General features: G+C 45.0%; 1 protein-coding gene across 1 annotated transcript in view; it reads right to left on the bottom strand.

Annotated features, from left to right (window-relative positions):
- The window catches only part of CAMTA1 (calmodulin binding transcription activator 1), a 245,453-nt gene that overhangs the window by 151,101 nt on the left and 73,600 nt on the right, over window positions 1-20,752 (bottom strand). Inside the window, exon 4 of the mRNA XM_031062368.1 lies at window positions 13,750-13,885. Coding sequence (XP_030918228.1) covers window positions 13,750-13,885 — 136 coding nt within the window. The remainder of the gene's footprint in view (window positions 1-13,749; window positions 13,886-20,752) is intronic.

The following is a 20,752-nucleotide window of genomic DNA, read 5'->3' as shown; positions in this document are numbered from 1 at the left end:
TGAAACACCACACACCAGCCAGCCAAAAGTGTCTGTGGGGTCAAACACCACAGTTGCCACTATTTGGTTCGGCACCAAGCGCCAGACAAGCTCAGGCACATCCCATGTGCAATATTGGTAATTATTCCAATAGCTTCCCCTTGGCCATGCCCAAAAGAAGCCCCTGGCAGAGCTGTGGGGAACCAAATATGTCCCATGTTGAGAGAAACTTTCCTCCCTCTGAGGTCAGAGGTGCATCTACAGCCTGCATGAAGCAAGATGCTGATGAATTGAAATTCAAAATGTCCCTCATGAATAATTCATTGAATGCATTCGAGCAAGCTATAGCAGTGTAAATATATGTATGGCTACAAACAGATATGTATATATGCAAATTAACAAAGGAATGGCTCAAGTTACCCACATGGAAAAATCCCAGTGACCTGAGGATGTTTGCTTCATATGGCTCAGACACATCAAACTGTAACTAAAGAAACAGCCTGAAATTTATCAAACCATGGTGTGAAGCCGTCCTTGTACCGTTCACTCATAACATAACAAATCCTCCTCATTTATTTATATTTGTTTTTTTTTTTCCTTAACTCAAGGTTTACTCTTCCAACCCATCATCTCTGCCACCCCAAATGAAGTCCCCATGTCACCAGGAGCCATCAGCCCAGCACCACCTCATCCACCCTTGGCAGTGAAATCACATGAATAACCATTACCATGGTAGGCCAGCAAGTGCATTAAACCCCTGGAATTCATATAAACAACACAAGAACATAAATGACAGACATAGGTGCAGGGTCCATCGATCATCCCCTTCTCCCTCACAGCAAGAAATGTGGGATCACATTAAAAATAGAACAGACACCTGCAACTAGACGGGTATTTATACAGAATATTGTGACAACTGTCATTTCACATTAGTCAGCAAGATCCCACAGGACTTGGAGAAGTATTAACTGTGCTGCATTTTTTTTTTCTGGCAAAATATAATAAAATCCAGTTTCTTGATGGTTTCCTGGTGGGGATTGCTCCTCTCCCTGAAGTCACTCATGAAATAAGGATGCACCTCCAAGAGCCTGGATAGAAAACACTTTATCTAGGCACCGGAGTAGGGAGAGAGGGAGGGGTTTGTGATTCTTCACTTGTGACTCATCCATCCTTTTTCACAATGTTTTGATGATACCAAACTCAAAAAATGACCATAGATGACCCAAAGTCAAGGCAGACTCAATGCATGATGGTTATCTGATTAATAATTTCAATTATGACCCCAAATTGCAAAGATCAGAGAAGGACTATGCACTCCTAAGAGCTCATTTATTGAAAAAGTTCCTAAAAGATCTGGAGGAGGAAAATTCCAAATTCCAGAGTCAGAGGCACAGAGGCACTTCTGTTTATTTACAATAACAAAAATGCTTTGCCCATAGAGGTGAAGCATTTCAAGGACTTGTTTGTTACCCTGAGCCTCATGCAATAAAAATAGGACTTTTGTGAAGGTCCTAGACACTCCTTTTATTTGGTGAAAGACATTTACATCACTGGAAGCAAAATGTATCCTCAACAGCAATGTAGCTCCTGTCAAAAAACACACTGTGCCCTACATTTCACCATCATCACAGTTAATCATTTATACACTGTGCAGAGGCACGTGGTGCTCACTGAGAAACACCAAGGCCCACTGTGTGTCCCAAAGAACACTCAGCAAGTACAGGCAAGGTGAACAAGGACAGAGGAAGAAATACCTTGGATACAACCTCTGATGGACAAGGCCGGAGAGACAAGAGATGATGGACAAGGAGACAGAATTGGAAGGGACAAAGGGAACTGGAGAAACAAAGGTGAAATCAGGACAAGAACATGTCAACAAGGAAAACTCAATTTTATGGTGACGAAGAGGGTCTTGAAGCAGATGGAGAAAGGGCCAAGATGCCACCAATGGGTTCCAAAGAAAAGGTTACAGAATTGAGATGGCAGACAAAGAGAGTGCTGAGTGCACCAGTGGGTCAAGGGGAACCACTGGAAGAAGAAGGGTGTTACCAGAGCATAGGAAGGCTTTCAGAAGCTGAAGGGAACAGGGGAACATCTGTAATCTTCTGTAAAAAACCACAAAAATGTTGTTTTAGAACAACTCACACAAGAGAAGAGGCAGAACTGCCCTGATCAGAACTACAAGGTAAAATGTAATGTGGCACAGCGGAAAGTGGAGAACTGATCTGCCTGTCATTTGATGCCTCCAGAAGCATTTTATAAACACACATTAAAATTCAGGTTCTGTTTCTGAGTGCCTCTTGCTGAGGGAACTGGAGAGGGCATGGCCTTGACTCATGTCCTGGCTGGCACCGAGGTCCCCAGCTGTGCCAGCTCAGACCTGTGCTCCCAACAAAGGCCATCTGTCAGTGGCCTCTGACACCCCAGCTCTCCCCAGCCTTGTCCCCGTGCCCAGGGCATCTGGGCTTGTTTGTACCAACAATGCTCGTGTTGAAGCACAGCCTGTCACACAAGAAGCACAGCCTGTCACACAGCTCCCTGTCATCTGGGCTGGGAATTGGCTCAATGATTCAACCACGCTTCCCTTCCATCCCATCAGTGGCTGGTCCAACCCCAAAGTCATCACCTGCCCAGCAGAGGGGGACAGGCCACCTGTCCCAGACTCTGCAGGGCTTGGAGGAACCTGTCATGGCACTCTCAGCCAGGTGGAAGATCCAGCTGTGGGCTCCTAAAAGAAAATAGGCCATACACAAAATGTTTGACCAGTACAAGTGATCAGCCCCTTGGAGCATCATTCCCAAGCCTGCAGCAAGCTCTCCACCTTTGCTCATCTTTGCATCTTGACCAACATCTTTTTGGAAGATAAAGGCATAACAACTGAATTCAGGCATCAGTAGGTGGGATTTTCTAATGTGCGCTGTGCAGGCCAGATGATCCTGATGCCTTAAGTTTTAGCTTTCATAAAGTGTGAAAACTCATGACCCACTGTCCATCTTGGGGGTAGCCTTGGTCAGCTCTTGTATGGCCCAAGGTGTATCCTTGGAAAGCCTTTTAATAAATCTACTTTATTCCTTTAGCACTGTCTAGCCTCTGTTCTAGGTAACCTCTCAAGGCATCAATCCCAGCTGTTCCTCTTGACCTTGCAATCTCTATTTTAATTAGTGTGTCCTCTTGGTTACAGAATATCAAGGATATCAAGGAACATTACAGTAATGATCTTGTACTTGGGGGTTTTCCTGGATTTCCTGTTGCAAACCATGGATTTTCAACAACTGTTACATGTTTTTCTTTGATTTTGATAATCTAATGTTAAAATCACGACCTATCCCCCATCCACTTCAGATTTTGTTTGTTTAATCAAGGGTTGAGCAATTTCAAAGATGTTTTTACAATTCAAACACTGGGTGGTTGCACACTGAGCCAATCCTTTGATATCTGAAAAGTTCTCCAATGCCAACCTCACAGTTTTAATCTTCCTGATATTGCAGGTGATCTAGTTGATCTTACAGATGATTCTGATTAAATAAGCTTTTTAAATGAGCTTTTTAGATGAGCTTTTTTTTTTTTTTTAAATGAGCTCTCTCCAGTTCTCACAAAAATATATAAAGTATTTACAAATGTGATACAATGAACTTTATGTTCTTCTGCTTAGAGCAACACTTGGTGCACAGGTGCTGACATTTCTTAGTCATTAAAGAAACAAAACCTAAAATTCTTTAAAACTATTTTATTCAATATTCTATTGGGGTTTTCCTCTAACAGCAGTTACTGCACAGCTCTCATAGGTTATGTATAAGAAGAGTTATTTTTGTGGATAAAAGACAACAAGAAGTCAATAATCTTTGGCAGACAGCCTTCATTGTTCTGCTAGCACAAGCGCATCTAACTGCTGATGACCCTTAATGTTTCCTTGATATTGTTTTCTGCTATAAAATGGAAGATCTAATATATGCTGAAGGTCAATCCCCACCAAAGACTGCAATCAGAGACAGCCTTCACAAACTCACTGAAATTTGGAATACTGTGCAACATCCTCTGTCCTGTCACAGCAGTGACTCCAGCCGTGTGTCCTCTGCCCAGGATGCTGCAGAGCTGGAAGTGCCCTCACTTCTGCACCACTCCTTGTGCACGAGGAAAAGCTGAGCCATGGATCACACCAGAACATGGGGAAGCTGCTGGCACAGGCAGTATAACCCCATAAATGCTTGATGAAGAAGGATAAAGCCCTGCCCACATTCCCCAGTGGCCCCCATCTCCTCTAGGGACACCCACTTGCACTTAGGGCAACAGCAGCAGAAAATCAGCGATCAACTCTAAATGCACAACATCTTTTAGAAAAAATCACAACTAAAACCTAGACTTCTCACCATAGCTTGGAGTCAGGCAGTTATGAGGGACTTTTAAGGAATAATTTAGGTAATTAAAAAGTCAAATATGCAGCATCAGTGTGTCATTTCTCCATGGCACAGCGCTCCTGATCCTGGCCAGTGGCTCCAGTGGCTCATGATGGCTCCAGTGCCACTGGAACACATCATTGTGGCTCTCTGATGGCTGCAAAGGGTTTTCCATACAAGCCTGAGCTTGGCTCATGTTGGAACATGTTTTGTCACCAACATATATAAAGTATGTTGGGTAATTGCTGCTGGAACTCAACATGTGCTGTATCTCATCTAGGAGATGCAATTTACTGGCTGAATTCCAGTAAAATAACTTTATGGCTTTCTGTCATGATAAATAACTGTTAATAGCATAATGGAATTAATATTTACTTTGAAGCTATGCTGTCTATTCAAATAAAGTTGCTATATATAGAATCATCCCCATGCTGCTGGGCTTTTAAATGCTGAGAATTGACAAGACAAGAGGCAAATATTAAATTCCAGTTCCCTCCAGCCATTAATAAACCTTTTGATTTTGGGTTTGTGATTGAAACCCTTCTGTCCATTTTATATAGCTATGATAGTTTAAGAAGTGTTAATTCAAATGTGGGACAGATGAGGCAGGGAGGGCTTTGGGGGTCTGGGAGCTCCCTCTGCCTGCCCTAAGGATGGAGACAGTGCAGGATGGTGGGTCTGGACCACCAGGCTTGGAGCTAGGGGCAGAAACCAAGTGTTCACAGGAAAGTTCATGATTTAACACACAAAAATTTATCATGTTTTTTTTTCATTGTAAACGTACTTTTTATAATTCCAACACGAGGAGATTAAAGAGACACTGAAGTCTAACCATATCTCTTCTTCCCAGGGATGAAGGTAAGTACACAGAAGGTAGGAAAGGAGATGCATTTCACCTTTTAAAGCTCAAAACCATGCTTCCTTTTAGTAGAAAAATGCTAAAATAAATTGTCCTGGCTATGGTAGGACATTACAGGCACAATGGAAACCTGCAGGGACAACAACGAGCCTGACCAACAGAAGGACAAGGAAGGGCCAAGCCATTGCTCCCATCATGCGTGCTCAGAAGAAGTGCAGCAGGAGGATTAGGCAGTGCAGCAGAGTCACACGCGTTGCAAATCCTCCTCACAGTGCTCCAGCATGCTCGTGTCACCTCATCCTGCTTTTATTCAAAATTTCTTCATGGCAACAAGCACACAAAAACTGCAGGCAAAGTGTAACCATCAACAGAAACGCCCACGCGGTATCAGAGAGTGTCTGGGGTCAGACAGAAGGCAGAATCTTCACAAACATATTTATAGTGCTCTAAGACGCTGCAGTCCTCTGGAGCACAGGGCCTTCTAATGGAAAAACACCACGGATTTGTCGTGGCAACTGACAAGGAGCCACTCCAGAGCCTGGTGCTGTCCAGGGAGAAGCACAGAGGGAATGCCATGGTGGGGGCTGCAGTGGGTCAGTGCTGTGCAGAGCAAAGAGGTGCTGGGGCACCCAGCCCTGCCACCACCAACACATCCCCTTGTGGAGACCCTGGGGGGCATTCCCTGGTCTGGGGAGACACAAGAAGCTTCCCTCAAAACGCTGTTAGACCCCATCAGCTCCTTCCCCTGTTCCTATGTCTGTTCCTATATCCCTGAGCCACCCTTTCCCTATTCCCTTATTGGCCCTCATCTTTGTACTGCCCCAGACCCCTTGGGAGTCAAAATGAGACCCCCTGTGTGTGGGTGCTGGGACCTGAACACCTCACTGAATAAAACATTGTGGATATTATGCAAAGGTCCTTTTTGCTTCCTTGCCCTGGACTATGCCAGCAGCAATTCAGACTGCTACACCCCTGCAGAGGCACCCAGACATGCCCCAAGAGCCCCCAGGCTTTGCACTGGGACATCAGAATCTTTAGCGATGGATTTGAACGCCTGAACTCCTCACCTTAGAGGAGTTCAGAGTTACTGTACTTTATTGTGAGAACTCAGCCCAACATTAAACCAAGCGCAGGTCTGCAGTCAGAGATGACACCGAGCCCTCCCTGGTGCGTGGAGCCGTGTCCAGCTCCTGTCCGTGCAGGACAGAGGGACTCCAGCTGTGGGGGGAGCATCACCACAACCCCGAGCAAGGGTGCAGCGTTGGGATGGGGGTCTGGGGTCTGGCTGAGGCTGTGCAGCCCCCGGGAGGGCAGCGGGTCCCTCCCGCACGGAGCCGCTGCCGATCCCCGGCAGCCACGCGATGGCAGCAGAAATGTGGGAACACCGGAGCGCATCGTGACACCGCTCCAAGGAAAAGGGATTCCGCAAAGACCAGGCAACTGCTACATGCGAGACACCGTCTGCCATGGGTTTAGGACAAGCAGAGAGTAGAGAAACAGTTTTTCTTCCCGAAATACAATAATTCACTCTTTGTGCGTTCCTGGTATTACCAACCGGCTCACTCGGGCTCCCCTGCTGTAGCACAGACACAGCACAGCCGTGTCCCCGGCAGCTTCACTCTGACCTACAGCACACACAGCAAGACCCAGAGCTCAGCTCCTGCCTCACACTAATTCCTGGGTCAGATCCCGGCTGGGAAGCAAGAGAGCCCCTTGCTGCTGGCCCTGCCAAGCCCGTCCCTGCTCCCCCCTGTCATGTCTCCCTTTCACTCCACCCCTGGGTGCCAGTGGGCAATTAATGCTTTTTACATCCAGATCGTGTCCAAACGCCATCTAATGAATCCTTACCCCTTGCCTATAAAAAAGGGAAGTAAATAACATCTTACAAAGGTGTGGCTATCCAAACATGTCAGATGTATCCACACTCTAAAATCCCCTCTTGACAGGTTCTGTGTCTGTGTTGCTTGCTGGGGACACCAGATTGTGTTTAGGAACTCCAGCACCTTCAAACCTTCAAACAAGACTCTGCTCTCCCTCCCCACACACACCTTGGTGAGCAATATCCCACTTTCCAACAGGAACTCTTGAAATTAAAATGCTTAATGCACCCCTGACACACACAGAACCAGCAGCAATACAGCAAACAAGGTTTGCCCTCCTGCCCAACACACAGAGAAAGAAATAAATAGAGGAGCTCACTGAAAGCCAGGCAGGGAAGGAAGAGCCACCGAGGTTCCTCACTTGCCATGGAAGCCCTTATCTCCGTCACAGCCCACAATGCAATTACAAGATTACAAGGCACATGCTGCTCCAGCATCTGGATCCTCTGTGCAGACACAAGGATCCCTACAGAACCAGGAAACCTCTTCATCTTGTGAGGAATGGCAGGGATTCTCCTCACAGCACGGCTCCCACTGACCCCCCTCCAGGCACCACTTCCAGGACAGACATTGTCTGGAGTTCAGATTGGTCCACATAGGCACAGAAAGAAACTGGGTGGTCAAAAAGGTAAATGCTGACCACCAACTCTGGTCCAAAAAGCACTGATGTTTATTTTGTTTTGCTGTAAACACATCTACATTGTAAACCCAGGGATAAAGTCTGTACCAGTACCCCTCCATCCCCATCCCAGTCCCTAGCATGTTAAACCCAGACCACAGAGCCAGCAATCCAATCTCCATATATTTTATTCTCAATATATTTCATTTCTGGCCACCAATCTTTAGATCTCCTATTGGATTTTGTTTTCTTAAATGGATTTTCCCACAGAGCTGGCAGAAAATAGATTTAATTTCGAATTTCTCTAAACTGAAATAGTCAATATAAATGTCAATGTGTGTTTTTGCCATGCAGTTGGTGAGGCGACACAAACCTCACATTTCAGAGGGATTCAGGGGCCTGCCAGTGTGTTTTGTGTCTGTATACTTGTTCTAATGCCTTCCTTCATAAGGATGACTAAAAGTATATATATATTTATTAAAATTTTTGTTTTGCTATTTTATTTTGGGGATGCACAAAGCTGTATGACATCTAGCACTGCTTTGCAGGCAAGTCAAGAGGCAAAATTCAATGTCAGCAGAGGATTCTGCAAACTGGCATCCCCACAGACCCATCTCAGAATGGTCTGGATTGGAAGGGACCTCAAGGACACCCTGCCATGGGCAGAGACACTTCCACTGCTGTAGGTCCCTGGTTCCCTCTCTCCCCCCAGCACAGGGTGTAGTTGCAGCACCAATTACTCAACAAAATTCCAATCTAGCCTGATGTTAATGTCATTAGTCCACAGAGATCCTTTTGGAATCATTTACATCAAAACTGTCTTTTTACATCCTAAATGAAAAATGCTCAGACTTCAGTGAATGGGATTTGAATTACAGCCCTACCACATGTGGCTCAGCTTTATTCACGCTATTTATTAAACAGGGGAAAAAATGATGATGCAGTCAATTACAGAGCAATTACCTGAGAGCTGCTGCAAACCTGTTGCCTTGCACTGCAGGGACAGTGGTTGTCCTTGATTTGGGCAGAACTTGCCTACAGGGCACCTGCCAGGCAGAGCATCCCCCAAGGCCCTGATCTCAGCCTGAATTTTCATTCTGAGACACCCATAATCTAGGAAAACTTCTACTGATGAAGTTAAATAAACCATGACAATTAAAGCATTAGGAATGTTACGGGTCTTGCAAAGAAAAATATCTTCTGGACATGTACAGGGCATTAGGAAAAGAAGCTAAAACTCAAGAGAATTTGCTGTGACTTTATGTTACTGCAGGAGAATACATCAGGGCCCTGATATACAAAAGGATTATTGATATGTATGTTCCCTTCTGAAGAGACTCCCAGGAGATCCATTCTGGATTTAACTATAATCCATACTCCCCTTCAGAAATGGCAAAACAATGCTCCCATTTCCCAGGACTGCCTCCAACACAGGAATCACTAAGATGCCATCACAACCCTGCATTCCAGGTGCCATAAACATCAGCTGGAACAGGAATAAATCCCAACCACAGCTCATGAGCAGTCAACACCTCCACATTTCTGCACAAGCATCTGCCTGTGGTGCCCGCTGTGGAGAGGTGCACACTGCAAAGGTGAGTGTGCCACAGCAAAGGTGAGTGTGCCCCAGCAAAACTGGGGAGATGCTGTTGGTGCCTAATGAGCTACAGGGGCTTAACAGAGAGGCTGGTTATAAAGGGGATCAGTGAAATCTCAGCAGAGGTGTCAGGACAATGATATTTGCAGCAATGATGAAGAACAGAAAAGTGCCCCTCCTTGTGAGCAGTTTCTCCCTTGTTCAGGGCCACCTGTTTGTGTTAATATATGCACACATGTGTGTCATATTTCCAGAAAGCCTCTCACATTAAACTCTCCTTTCTCCTCCAAAGCCATTCCACAGTATTTCTCTGAAATGCATTAAGCACGCTGAGTGAACAATGTGATCCTAATTAGTTTGCAAACTACACAGCTCACCTCTGAGGGTGAGCAAAGCCCATGGAAATTAAAGTGAATTGTAGAGAATTGGCTCAGGCTGCCCAAGGAATCCCTCTCCAGATTAGGGCTGCTCCAACGTGCCACCTCCACCTCCCACCCTCCCATGACAACTGAGCAGATTTCAGCCACGATAGCAGGGAATAGAGAGATGTAAAACCACTTTGCAGTTCAGTATTCCATGGTGGGCTATTTTGCACAATGCAGAGGAGCCCATTTGGTCATTTACCACAAGCAAAAGTCTGGTCCTTCACAGGTGCCCCAGGCTGCAGAGGCCACTGATGCTGTCCCCACTCTGGTGACCCAGGGTGAGCACAGGGATGCTGCCAAAACCCAAATGCTACAAAATCTGTGTGAAGTTTTGATGGTGATGTCCCAGGGTTTATGCAGTAATTGAATAATCTAAAATTTTCATTCCTGTCCTCGTGGACTAATCTGCAATAGTGTTAAGGGACTGTTATGATATTAATTAAATACAAGTCCTGCATACAAAATTGATACTTCGCATCCCCATCTCCACAAGGGAGTTTCTCTCTTAATAAGACTGAAATCAAGTTTTACTTTTTTGTTGTTTTTTCTTTTTAAGGAATTAATCAAGATTACCATATTGTACCAAGGCAACAAACAACCCAATCGACAAGAAATTTCAAATATAGAAGCTCTGGACTAGGGGCACAGCCCTTCTCCACAACCACTTCTTAGGCACTGGGGTTTGGAGAGACTAAAATATCCTCAACACAGGATAAAGAGCAGCTTGATCAGTGTCAACCTTCCAAAACACAGATGACAAGAGGGAAATTCACTATAAAAACATGACCTCATTTTAATTTTGGCAGCAATTTACTACGAATTCACGTGAAGGCACAGTTACACTCTCCTGGAAAAGTTCACACACAAGAAAAGGCAGAAATGCATCCTCTGAGCCAGGAGCCTGCAAAGCAGAGCAGCACCATCCAGAGTCATGGCAAAGCTATTCCAACACTCCCCTTACTATTATTTATTAGTTAATATTTTTAATTATGTGAATTGATTAGGAACACGTCACCAGGGATCCTAATTAATTAGAATTTTTAAAAGGATCACAGACCAGAGATTCCACAAAGAATTGCACAAAGAGGTGTATTAAGGGAGAGGCCAAATTAACTTCTCCTTTCTGCTTTATCCAGCCTTTTCTAACAGGACTGTGATCAGATTAACCAAGTAATACCCAAACCCCTCCTGTACAGCAATGCTAACCAAGGCAACAGCTTGAGGATTTCAGGCCATTTTCATTTAACATCCGCTTGGTTAAGTAGTTTATTCCTCCTAATCCATATTTATTTAAATGAGTCAAAGTAGTTTATTCCTTATTTCTGTCCTAAATTTGCTTTAGCTGCCTCACCCATGCTCACCAAATCCTTCTACAGAGTTCTGATAGACATCAACATCCCTCAGGATGCAGACTTTTTGTTTCAAAAATGTATTTTTCTATTTACCCAAAACTTGGAAAGACAAAGGAGCCATCACACTGACAACACTCAGGAAGGAATTAATTATTAAATCTTCTAATACAAATCCCTGTTCAGAACTGGCTGGTCAGTAGTTTCACAGGCCAGCATGTTCTCCTTCCCTGCCTCCGAGCTGCCATTTCCAGAGCAATGTTTGGATGCTATTGATGCTCTTGGCTGTCGGCTCTGCAAGTACTTTTCCATCAGTGCAACAATGATCCCTATTTATCTTCTGGCTGCAAGAGTTGCTGAGATGATCTGGCAGTGCCACAAGGCAGACAGTTATTTCATGCCCTGTTAAACCCTAATGCGGCTAACTACGGTATCACTCCAAATTTGAAAAAAGCCTTTTTTTGTTATTTTAAATCTGCTGCCTACGTGTCCAAGTTGAGAACATTGCTTCCTTTTAAAATGGTATCAGCAACCTAAACCCAAAATGCTGTCTGTGAAGTAGCAAGGTGTTCTGATTGAGTAATTAATTAATAAGGTTAAAATAACATCATTCTGCCCAAGAAACACCTGGAAGTCAAGAGAACAGACAACTTCTGCATCGTTCAGAACAGAGACTGGCAGTGACCACCAGGTGCTGCCTGTGGATGAGAGGGTGCAAGTACCTCCTTGAAGACAGAAAATCAGGTACTAAAGGGCTCTCAAGCTGGAGAAGGATGTAGGAATGAATGGCTAAACCCTGGAACATCCAAATCACAAAGCAAATAGTTGAACACTTATTTTCCTGAGTGGTGAATGTGATCAGCCACAAGGAGGATCCCTGAAAGCTGTGCTTCCTCCAGCTCCAGATGTGACCGTATTTGCTACTTTCCAGGAGACACACTTCAGTAAAATAGAAACTAATGGGTTCAGTGCAGGGTTCTTTGAGCTAAACACAATCACCAGCACATCCATGCAGTCAGGCACTAAAGGGCTGGAAAGCTCCAGCTTTGGAATAACCCCAAGAAAGTCCCATTTATTTTCTTGTGTGCTCACGTGGCAGCCAAAGGTCATCAACAATCTCTTGCTACAGGTGAAGGGACAGCACAGGGTCTGGTGTTCTGAATTGTGAAAGTTTAAAGTTAATTAAATCACACTCTGCAAACCCAAAACAAAAACAAGGCACCATTTCTGTGATGATGACTTTTTTTTTTTTTTTTTGCTTGTCATAATAAAACATTGTTATTGGATGTAAAAATTATGGAACAAAGTTATGCCTCTCTGGTGTAATATAATGCAATCCATTTAATACTATTTTAAACCCCAAAACCTCATTAGAGCAGACAGAATGTAAGAATGACAAATGGGCTAGGAGGAAGCTGGAGCACGAGATGAATTCTGGGCACTCGTCCCCTTCCCGTTGCTGGCACTGACTTTGGGGATGCTGGGGGAGTTTCAGCCACCAGCTCCATGTGGGGAGAGCAGGGTGCCCCTCACCCCAACAGGAGGGAGGTCCATGCCTTGCAAACATCAGCCAGACAGGCCTGGAGGCACAGGTGAAGCTCTGCCTGTCATGTACACCCCAATTACCAGCCAGGCTCACAGGCTGTCAGCTGTAAAATCAACCCAGCCTACACAAACACACACCCGGCAGCCTCACGCTCCTTGGCCAAAATGACACAGCTGAACACTGCAACTGCACATTTTAACAGCCTTGGACCCCTCTGGCCCCAAGTTTGGTATCCAGTGTTGGGAATATAGCCCTGCTGTCTTAGGAATGAGCTGGGCACAGCTCTGCACTTAGGCTTCTGCTACCAGAACAAGTAATTGCTATTTAATAAATACAAAACTTGGATAAATGCACTTGTTATCCACACCTGTGCAAACCTTTAACATCAGAAGTGACCAGAGTGATCAGGACAGCTCTCTCCTCATGCAGATTGAGGTCAAGAAAGAAAAGTGGTGTCAAACAATGACATATTTTAGAACAAATGAGCTTATTCAGAAATAATGCCTCAGGTGCAATCACTTGCATGAATGTGTCTGAGTGGCTGAATACCATCAGCAGAGCAAAGGTTCTTTCAAAGCACACATGGATTCTGGGTCAAATTCAACAGGAATTCTTCCCCTACATACTGCAAGACCAACACTCCATCAGCACACAGAAATTACAGCAATTGCTACCAAAACTTAGCTGAAATTTGTGAGAATCAAATTGGAGCCATTCCAGCTGCCATGGTTACAGAGTGCTGTGCAGCCCACCTGGAGGTGTCGGGCTGCCCTTGGGCAGTGCCTGTTACAAAAATTAGAGTTTACCAGAAGATGCTCAGTGTGGAGACACTCTACAGTCACACAGCCCAGCCAGCAGCCACACAGGTGGGAGGTGAAGCTTTACTCACAGTTTGCTCAAAGGAATAATAAAGAACAAATATATTTGCTGGGGGTGGGGTGAGTTGGGGTTTAACCCCAGCCAGCAACTAAGATCTAAACCAGAGGTAACAGATGGAATTCAGCAAATTGGAGTCATATTCTGAAGGTGTGGACAGCCTTTGTTGGGTTGAGGTGTCTTGGAGAGTCATCACAGCCACAGCCAGCCCCACCACGCTCCTACCTCCACTCCTTGCACCTTCAGCTTCATGTGATCCTCTCTGGTGGTCTTCCCGTCTTTCCTTTTTTTCCAGCAATATCCATCTTTCCTGTATTTCACTTTCTTTCTGTTGTACAGGATCATAGAACCATTCTGTGGTCTAAAAGCAAGAAACAGGTTTGGGTTACATAAAGCAATAAAATCAGACTGAAAGTGTCTATGGAACAATGTCCCACAGACCAGCAAAAGGCTCCAGAGAACAGCAACAGTCAGGATTTGGTGTCAAATAAAACAAATGCTCCCCTTTTGCTGCTGTTACCTGGCTGAGGTGATGTCTGCAATCTGCAAACTCTTCTGTGAGGATCTTGTACCTAATGCAGGAAGTGTCAGTGATTAAGGAAAAAAGGAAAGGAATTCTGATAAAATAACCAACATTTTCACTGGATGTATTTTGACAGCTACATGCTGAAAATTAGAAGGAAAGAAAATTCAGGGGGGGAAAAGGATTGTTGTTATTTAATTATAATTTCTCTCTCTTGCTAACACATCAGCAGAATGAGATTCCAATCACCTGTAAGGCTGTACCAGGACATGGATGTTGGCTTAAAACGACAATAAACAAGCAAACCAGAAGGGAAGGATAAAAGCATGAGCTTACACATTGGTTTCACTGCTCTGCTTAGATCAGTGCTAGACAGGGAGTAACCTGCTCCCTTCTGAGCACCTGCTCAACTTCAAAGCCACAGGAAAACTTCTTCCACTTAAAAACTACGATGGCAATTTGAAATGTCCTTAAAGGCATGGTGATGCCCAGCAGACAGGAGCCACTGTAGTTTGGGTGTAGAGAGATTTTGCTGCTTGTAAGCCAAATCACAACCAAGGCAAGTCTGTTGTAACACCAAGAAATAACAAATACCCTCCAAGCCAAGAGGCAGTGAGCATTTTTTCCACATACACACAAATATTTATTGCTTGTGGCCAGAAAGCCAAGCCCCATCCTCCCAAACTACACCTCCTCCTATCCCCCAGGTCCCAGCAGCCTGGACCCAAGGGCCTGGGGAGGCTGCTCCTCCTCTCTTCCTCCTCCTCATCACCCTGAAAATAAACACTGGGGTGTCAGCACAGCCACAATATCTGTTTGACAGCACTGGAGATAGTGCATTAATTCAGTGGAGGTATTCTGTATCTCATTCCAGTGTTTATTCTATAAACCCCCAGTCACTGCACGTGGCAGCTTAAACCCTTCTCACAACACCAGAGATCCCCAGGCACCTTCGGGCTGTGTCCGTGGCTGACGAGTCACCCAGGGCAGGTAAAGAAAAACCAGAGAGAGTTGAGCTCCTGCCTGGTGCCCCTGCCCTCACACACAGGATTTTCCACAAAACAGAGGAGCTGGAGGCTTCTGATGCCAGGGAAATCCTGCTTCCCTCACCCCCAGTGCCACGCGGGCACAGGCAGGGCAGAGCTGAGCTCTGCAGCCTCGCTGCTGCTCTGCAGGGCTGGAACAGGGTTTGTTGGTTCATTTCTGCAATGAAAAAGGAACACAGTGAGAGGGCACTGGCAAAGCAGTTAACGAGATTTATAGAAAATAGAGCCCAATGAAACAAAATCTCTTAAGGATCTCTGGAGCGGTTTTCGATTTTGATAAGAGTGTATCGAGCTGCTTTAAGGCTCACAGAAAGCAGCTGGTTTTTAAAGATAACTTCATGAGATGAGACACAGTTTTAACCTGATCTACACTGTCGCTGCATTTCACCCACTGTAAGGAAGAAAAGAGGAAAGCTCTGCCCTGCTCATCCATCCCTCAGCATTCAGACATAGCCCAGAGCAGCCAACTGATCATGCGGGAAGACACAGCGAGCGAAGCCTGCCGGGGATTCCCAGGGCATGTGACAGATGTGACTCCAGCCCAAATCTCTGGGGGTTTTGCCACTCACACTGAATTTGGGGATTTCCTTTTTCCCTTTGCAGATGAGAGGGACAAAGTCACAAGCCTGAGCACAGGCTGCAGCTCTTGATTAGCTCTGGATTTCCTCTCCTTTACAAGCCTGTGGCATTTAAAAGCTGCCTAATCTCTATTTTGGTTTCTTGCCTGTGGCCTGAGGGAAGGAGAGGGAAGGACAGGAAGAGTAATTGCAAAGCAGAAAGCCTTTTGTCTCAAGTATTGATGAGATCTGGAATGCTTTCCTCCCTCTCACCCTGCTATCTACAGCCAAGGTTCCCACAAATTGCCACAACAGCCTAAGAGCTACTTTTGCCCAAATTATTCCTGCTACAGCCAGGAAGAAGATCCTAAATTCTATTTTCCTACTTATTTTTAACATGAACAATCATCCTCTGCAGCCAGTGGGTCTGAGCTCATTGCTTGGGGCGACCCAGGGCTCCTGACAGTGCTCAGGAGTAATCCAGGCCACTGGATAAACCAGAGCTTCCCTCAGTAAGACAAAGAGAGGGAGGAACAGAGGAAATGGGATTTCCAGGGACAATTTTCCAGAGAGGTCATTTTGGATCTGACACCCAACTCAGCTCTGCATACTGACCTCTGGCTTGAAGTCCTGCTCTGAGTGGGTTTTGTTTCTTTTGGATTAAGTTCCTCACCTGGGTCATAGGAATCTAAACCTACTTATCTTCTTGTTAATAGGAACCAGATGCAAAGAGGGAATAAACAGAAAGCAAGTTAAGATTAGGATATTTTGGTCAACTGATGCTTCATCTGTCACTCCATTAGTGCTCAAATTTAGGTCCCTCTGGCCTGAAGGACAGAGATTTCCCCTTAATCACATTACTGCAATATTAAAAATGCTTTTCAGTTTAACCAGTTCCCTCTAAATTGTCACATCAAGATGTGGTAAATGTCAGACATATCAGTTAATGAAAACTACGTTTTACTGCCTCAGGAGCTGGGGGTGCCAAAAGGGAATTGCAAATACTGCAAATCCAAGAGTCTCTTTTTCAAGATAACAGAGCAAAATCAGCCAGAACCATTCCTTGAGAAGGTCCATGGCTCTAAGAGTTATTTTTTATTGTATCATCTGCATTTATTCCAGTTCCAATCCAAGGAGGATATTTAAAGGACAAATATGGATGTTTAATCCCATAAAGCAGAGGTACCACACACCAGACCCTCCCTGTACCTCACCAGTGCACAAGCACAAGCTGCCCCCAGTGCCTGGGTGACAAATCCTCTCCATCCCTGCCACCACCACACTGAGAGATGGCTCCTGCAAACAGCCTGGATGGTGCCATTTTTCACCTGCATGATATTTTCTCTGGCTGTGAAGTTATCATGGAGCCAGGGGACAACAGGAGGGAACTATCTTCCATCTTCTGCATCTATGCATGATAATAATGAGAAATTAACTTCTGCTTTCCCAAAGGAGCAACCTACTGATGCAGAAAGTGGCTGGGAAAAGCTGGAGTCCTGGAGGAAGACATGAAAAGAGGCAGCCTTTCAAGAAAATATTGCACAGAATCCCTGTCCTCCTTTCTTTAGGAATGCAAAGACGACCAAGTCCTTGAACCTGTCTTCATCCAGACTGGTGTGGGAATGGGAAGAAGTGCCAAGAGTGAGTGTGATAAGGTGCCTCCCACTCAGCTAATGCCCTGCCATGCAGAGCAGGCAGAGCTCTGGGGCTAGCAAACACTGCAGGTGATCAACTCCAAGTAATCATCTATTTCCTCCTTCTCTGCACTGTCCTCACACTGCAGCAGTGATGGACAGGGACTGTCAGTCAGGATTGACATCATGCTCTCAGAAACACCTCATCTCTTATTTCTTGTTTCTGCCCAAGAAAAATATCTGATGACTGAAGTTATTTCTCCCCTGAGGAATGCTGCTCTTGAAGTCTTCATTTACCTTGACATTTCCCCCCACTGCACCTGTGGCTTATCAGAAGATTAAAGCCCAAATGGAAAACTGAAAGAGGAATCTCAAGCAGTTGCAGCCCTTGACATCTCACCTGCCCTTGGCCATGCAGATACCTGGACACTCACTGCTGGTTTAGGAGGTCACCCAGGCTCAGTAAGGATGGAGGAACCCAAGGCCAAGGCAGAGCCATAACCCCTGTCCCACCAGCCCAGGGATGCACCTGGGGGATGCTGTAACAGGTGGATTTTTCCATACTGACAAAAAGCTTTAAAATTATATTTACATGTTTTCAAGATTATGGGGACTTTGTCCACCACAGCTGTAACACTGGCAGATCACAAAAAACTTGTTTGACAAACACTTTTTCCCCTCTCCTAAATAAATGCTTGGCTTTAAACCCTCAGGCAATGATTCACACTTGCCCTGAAAGAAAAGAAACCTCAGCATGTGCCCAGCCTGCACCAGTGGGACCAAAAACCACAGAAAAGCCCCTCAAAAACTTTATGTAGATGTTCAGACTTCACCATAACTGCTAGAAAGCCATGGCATCTCATGGGGAGAGGCTGCTGCCATTGCAACCTCCACTATACACACTGCAAATTGGGATTATTGGCACAGCAACTGAAGGAATCACAGATTATATGTTTGAAATTTTTCTGATCTTTGAACTCTACAGGGATGAAATAAAGACTTCAGATAAGTCTCCTTATCCATGTAGTAGGAGGTCTAAATCACAAGGAAATGTAAATAGGCTGCAAGTTTTTTGTATCTAGAATTAAATGTCATTTCCATTTAAGATGTAAGTGAATTTTCTTCATATCTACAATATTTAAGAAGTTAAAGTCAAAAGTCACAGACACAGCAATTTCATCCAGAGCTGCAGTTAAGGCAATGGCTAATCCCATCAAGGGGGCATTAATTGGTGTCTAGATGCTCCTTCTCATAGCAGCAGTAGGCCATAAAACTTAATCCTTACCTCCTCTTTCCAGCATGCAGCCTCTGTGTTCATCAATAAAAGTAATGTGATTCATCAAGTATGGGAGTAATTACCTGTGGCTCCAACAAACAGGACTGAACAAGCCATGCCAGTGCCAAGTTGGCTTTTGTGCCCTCGCTCAGAACTGCCAGGAGCTGCCAAGGAAAGCCCTTCTGCAAGATCAGGATAAATGCTGATGGCTGCAACACGAGCTGCAGACCACTGCACAGCTGCTGGGCATCTCCTTGGTGTGGGCTGGGATACTCATGGACAAGTCCTACCCCAAAAGCAGCTCCTTGGGGCAACTTATCAGGATGCTGGTGCCACAAAACCACATTGTGAAGATATTCTGTTTGCATGGTGCATTGGTACAGAAGTGAATCCCTAAAACATCTGGGGCTCTGTTGATGGAGTCAGGAGCCAATCATTCTGCCAGCAGGGATGTCCCTGCAGCACAATGCAGGCAAGTGCCAAGCACAGCACCTTCATCTGAGAGTGATGGGGAGGAAGAGCCCTGTCTGTGCCCTCATGGGTGTCCCTGCCAGGCTGAAGAGACCAAGAACAATGGGGCAGCTCCAGGCACCTCAGTATAGCAACAACTCCAACCAGCACCACTCCTTCTGTGCTAAGACCTGTACTCACTCATGGGTCAGAAATTAATGTCTTTGCTCTGTGTCCTTGCTCTTGACACAACTAGAAAACAGGTAACAGTGCTGCCAGAACAAATGAGAGTGATACAACTGATCTGATCCTCAGTAGCCACTTACTCTGCTGCCATTTAAGTGTATTGCAGCTGGCCCCTAAGTGTGAACTCCACAAAAGGCTCACACAGCACCTCTGCCTATCATGGCTACTCAGATTGATGAATTCCATCATTATAAGTTTCCTTTTAGAGCCAGTTAAAAAAAAAAACCAAACAAAAACCAGGTTAAAAGTTAAGTAGATATGTTATTTACCCAACCAGGTGGGTGAGCTCTGCTCTCCCAGTGACACAGCAGGTCAGAATTCAGTTCAGCACCTTGTCTGGAGCTCCCTAGGCAGGAAAATACTTCTGGAAGCAGCACAGTCCCAAAGCTGCATATTTAGTTCAAGCAGGTAACAACAGTTTTCCCCACATTTTATTCAGCAACATGATAATTCACATGTTGATCACTCTGAACTCTGTAACAGACTTGAAAAAGAAATTAGGAACAATCTTTATGAACTCCTCAGCACACCGAGCAATTGAAGCCTCCTCGTAACGATGTAGGACCAAAGACAGAATATTAAAATTGTCATTAAGTGGAATGCACATGAAATGCTAGAAAGTCTTTCTGCAAATTATTTCTTGATATAATGTCATGCTGTAGAACTAAATCTTAGTACAAGGTACGAAAAAAGCCAGTTAAATCAACTTTGTTCATTTAAATATAATTTTAAAAGAACTGGCATTCATCTCTTTATTGCTCAAGGATTTTTATCAATTTCTTTAGCCCTCATTTATTTCTCTTCCCTACTCCCATGGGGCTACCATTTGATTTATTGGGAATTAATTCTTACAATTCATGAATGCTTTAAACTATTTTCAGATTAATCACCACCATCTCCACTGGTGCACCAAGGAGAGCCCCGTTCCCTCTCTGTGCTCACACAGACCAAAGGGCTCCAGCCCCGGGTGCCAGCAGCCATTCTGCCTTATCAACTGCTCTCTCCATGCACACAGATTGTTGCAGTGAGGACCAAGGGCTCCAATTAACTTTTAAAAGACTTATTTGGAGATGGCTTCCTCCTGCAGGTGGTACTTCAGTTCTAAATCTGCTCACTTTCCAGTGCAGCAGCAACACATGTGTGTGGAACAAAAATTCTATTTATTTAGTTAACTTACTTGTTAAATTTCCCCACTTGTAACAACACCAGCTCCAGGCTAACAAGATTTCCACAACTGTGTCAAAGTGGGGCTTTGTCCAAAACACCACACACCAGGGAAATTTTACCTTGGTTTTGTCCAAAACACCACATACCAGGGAAATTTGCCACAATGCACATGAACCATATCCTTGGGCTCTGGCAGGTGTCACCTCCCCAGCACTCAGGCTGGTGGGAGCCACGTGGGCTTTGCTGGTAATTGGGAAAAATCTCACTGGGGATGGGAGGAGAGCAGAGGTCTGAGGAAGAAAAATGGTTCTCCCTCTGCTAGCAGCATG

This window comes from Geospiza fortis, unplaced genomic scaffold (assembly GCF_000277835.1).
Source record: "Geospiza fortis unplaced genomic scaffold, GeoFor_1.0 scaffold132, whole genome shotgun sequence".
Taxonomy (NCBI): Eukaryota; Metazoa; Chordata; class Aves; order Passeriformes; family Thraupidae; genus Geospiza; species Geospiza fortis.
This window is presented reverse-complemented; position numbering and strand designations above follow the sequence as displayed.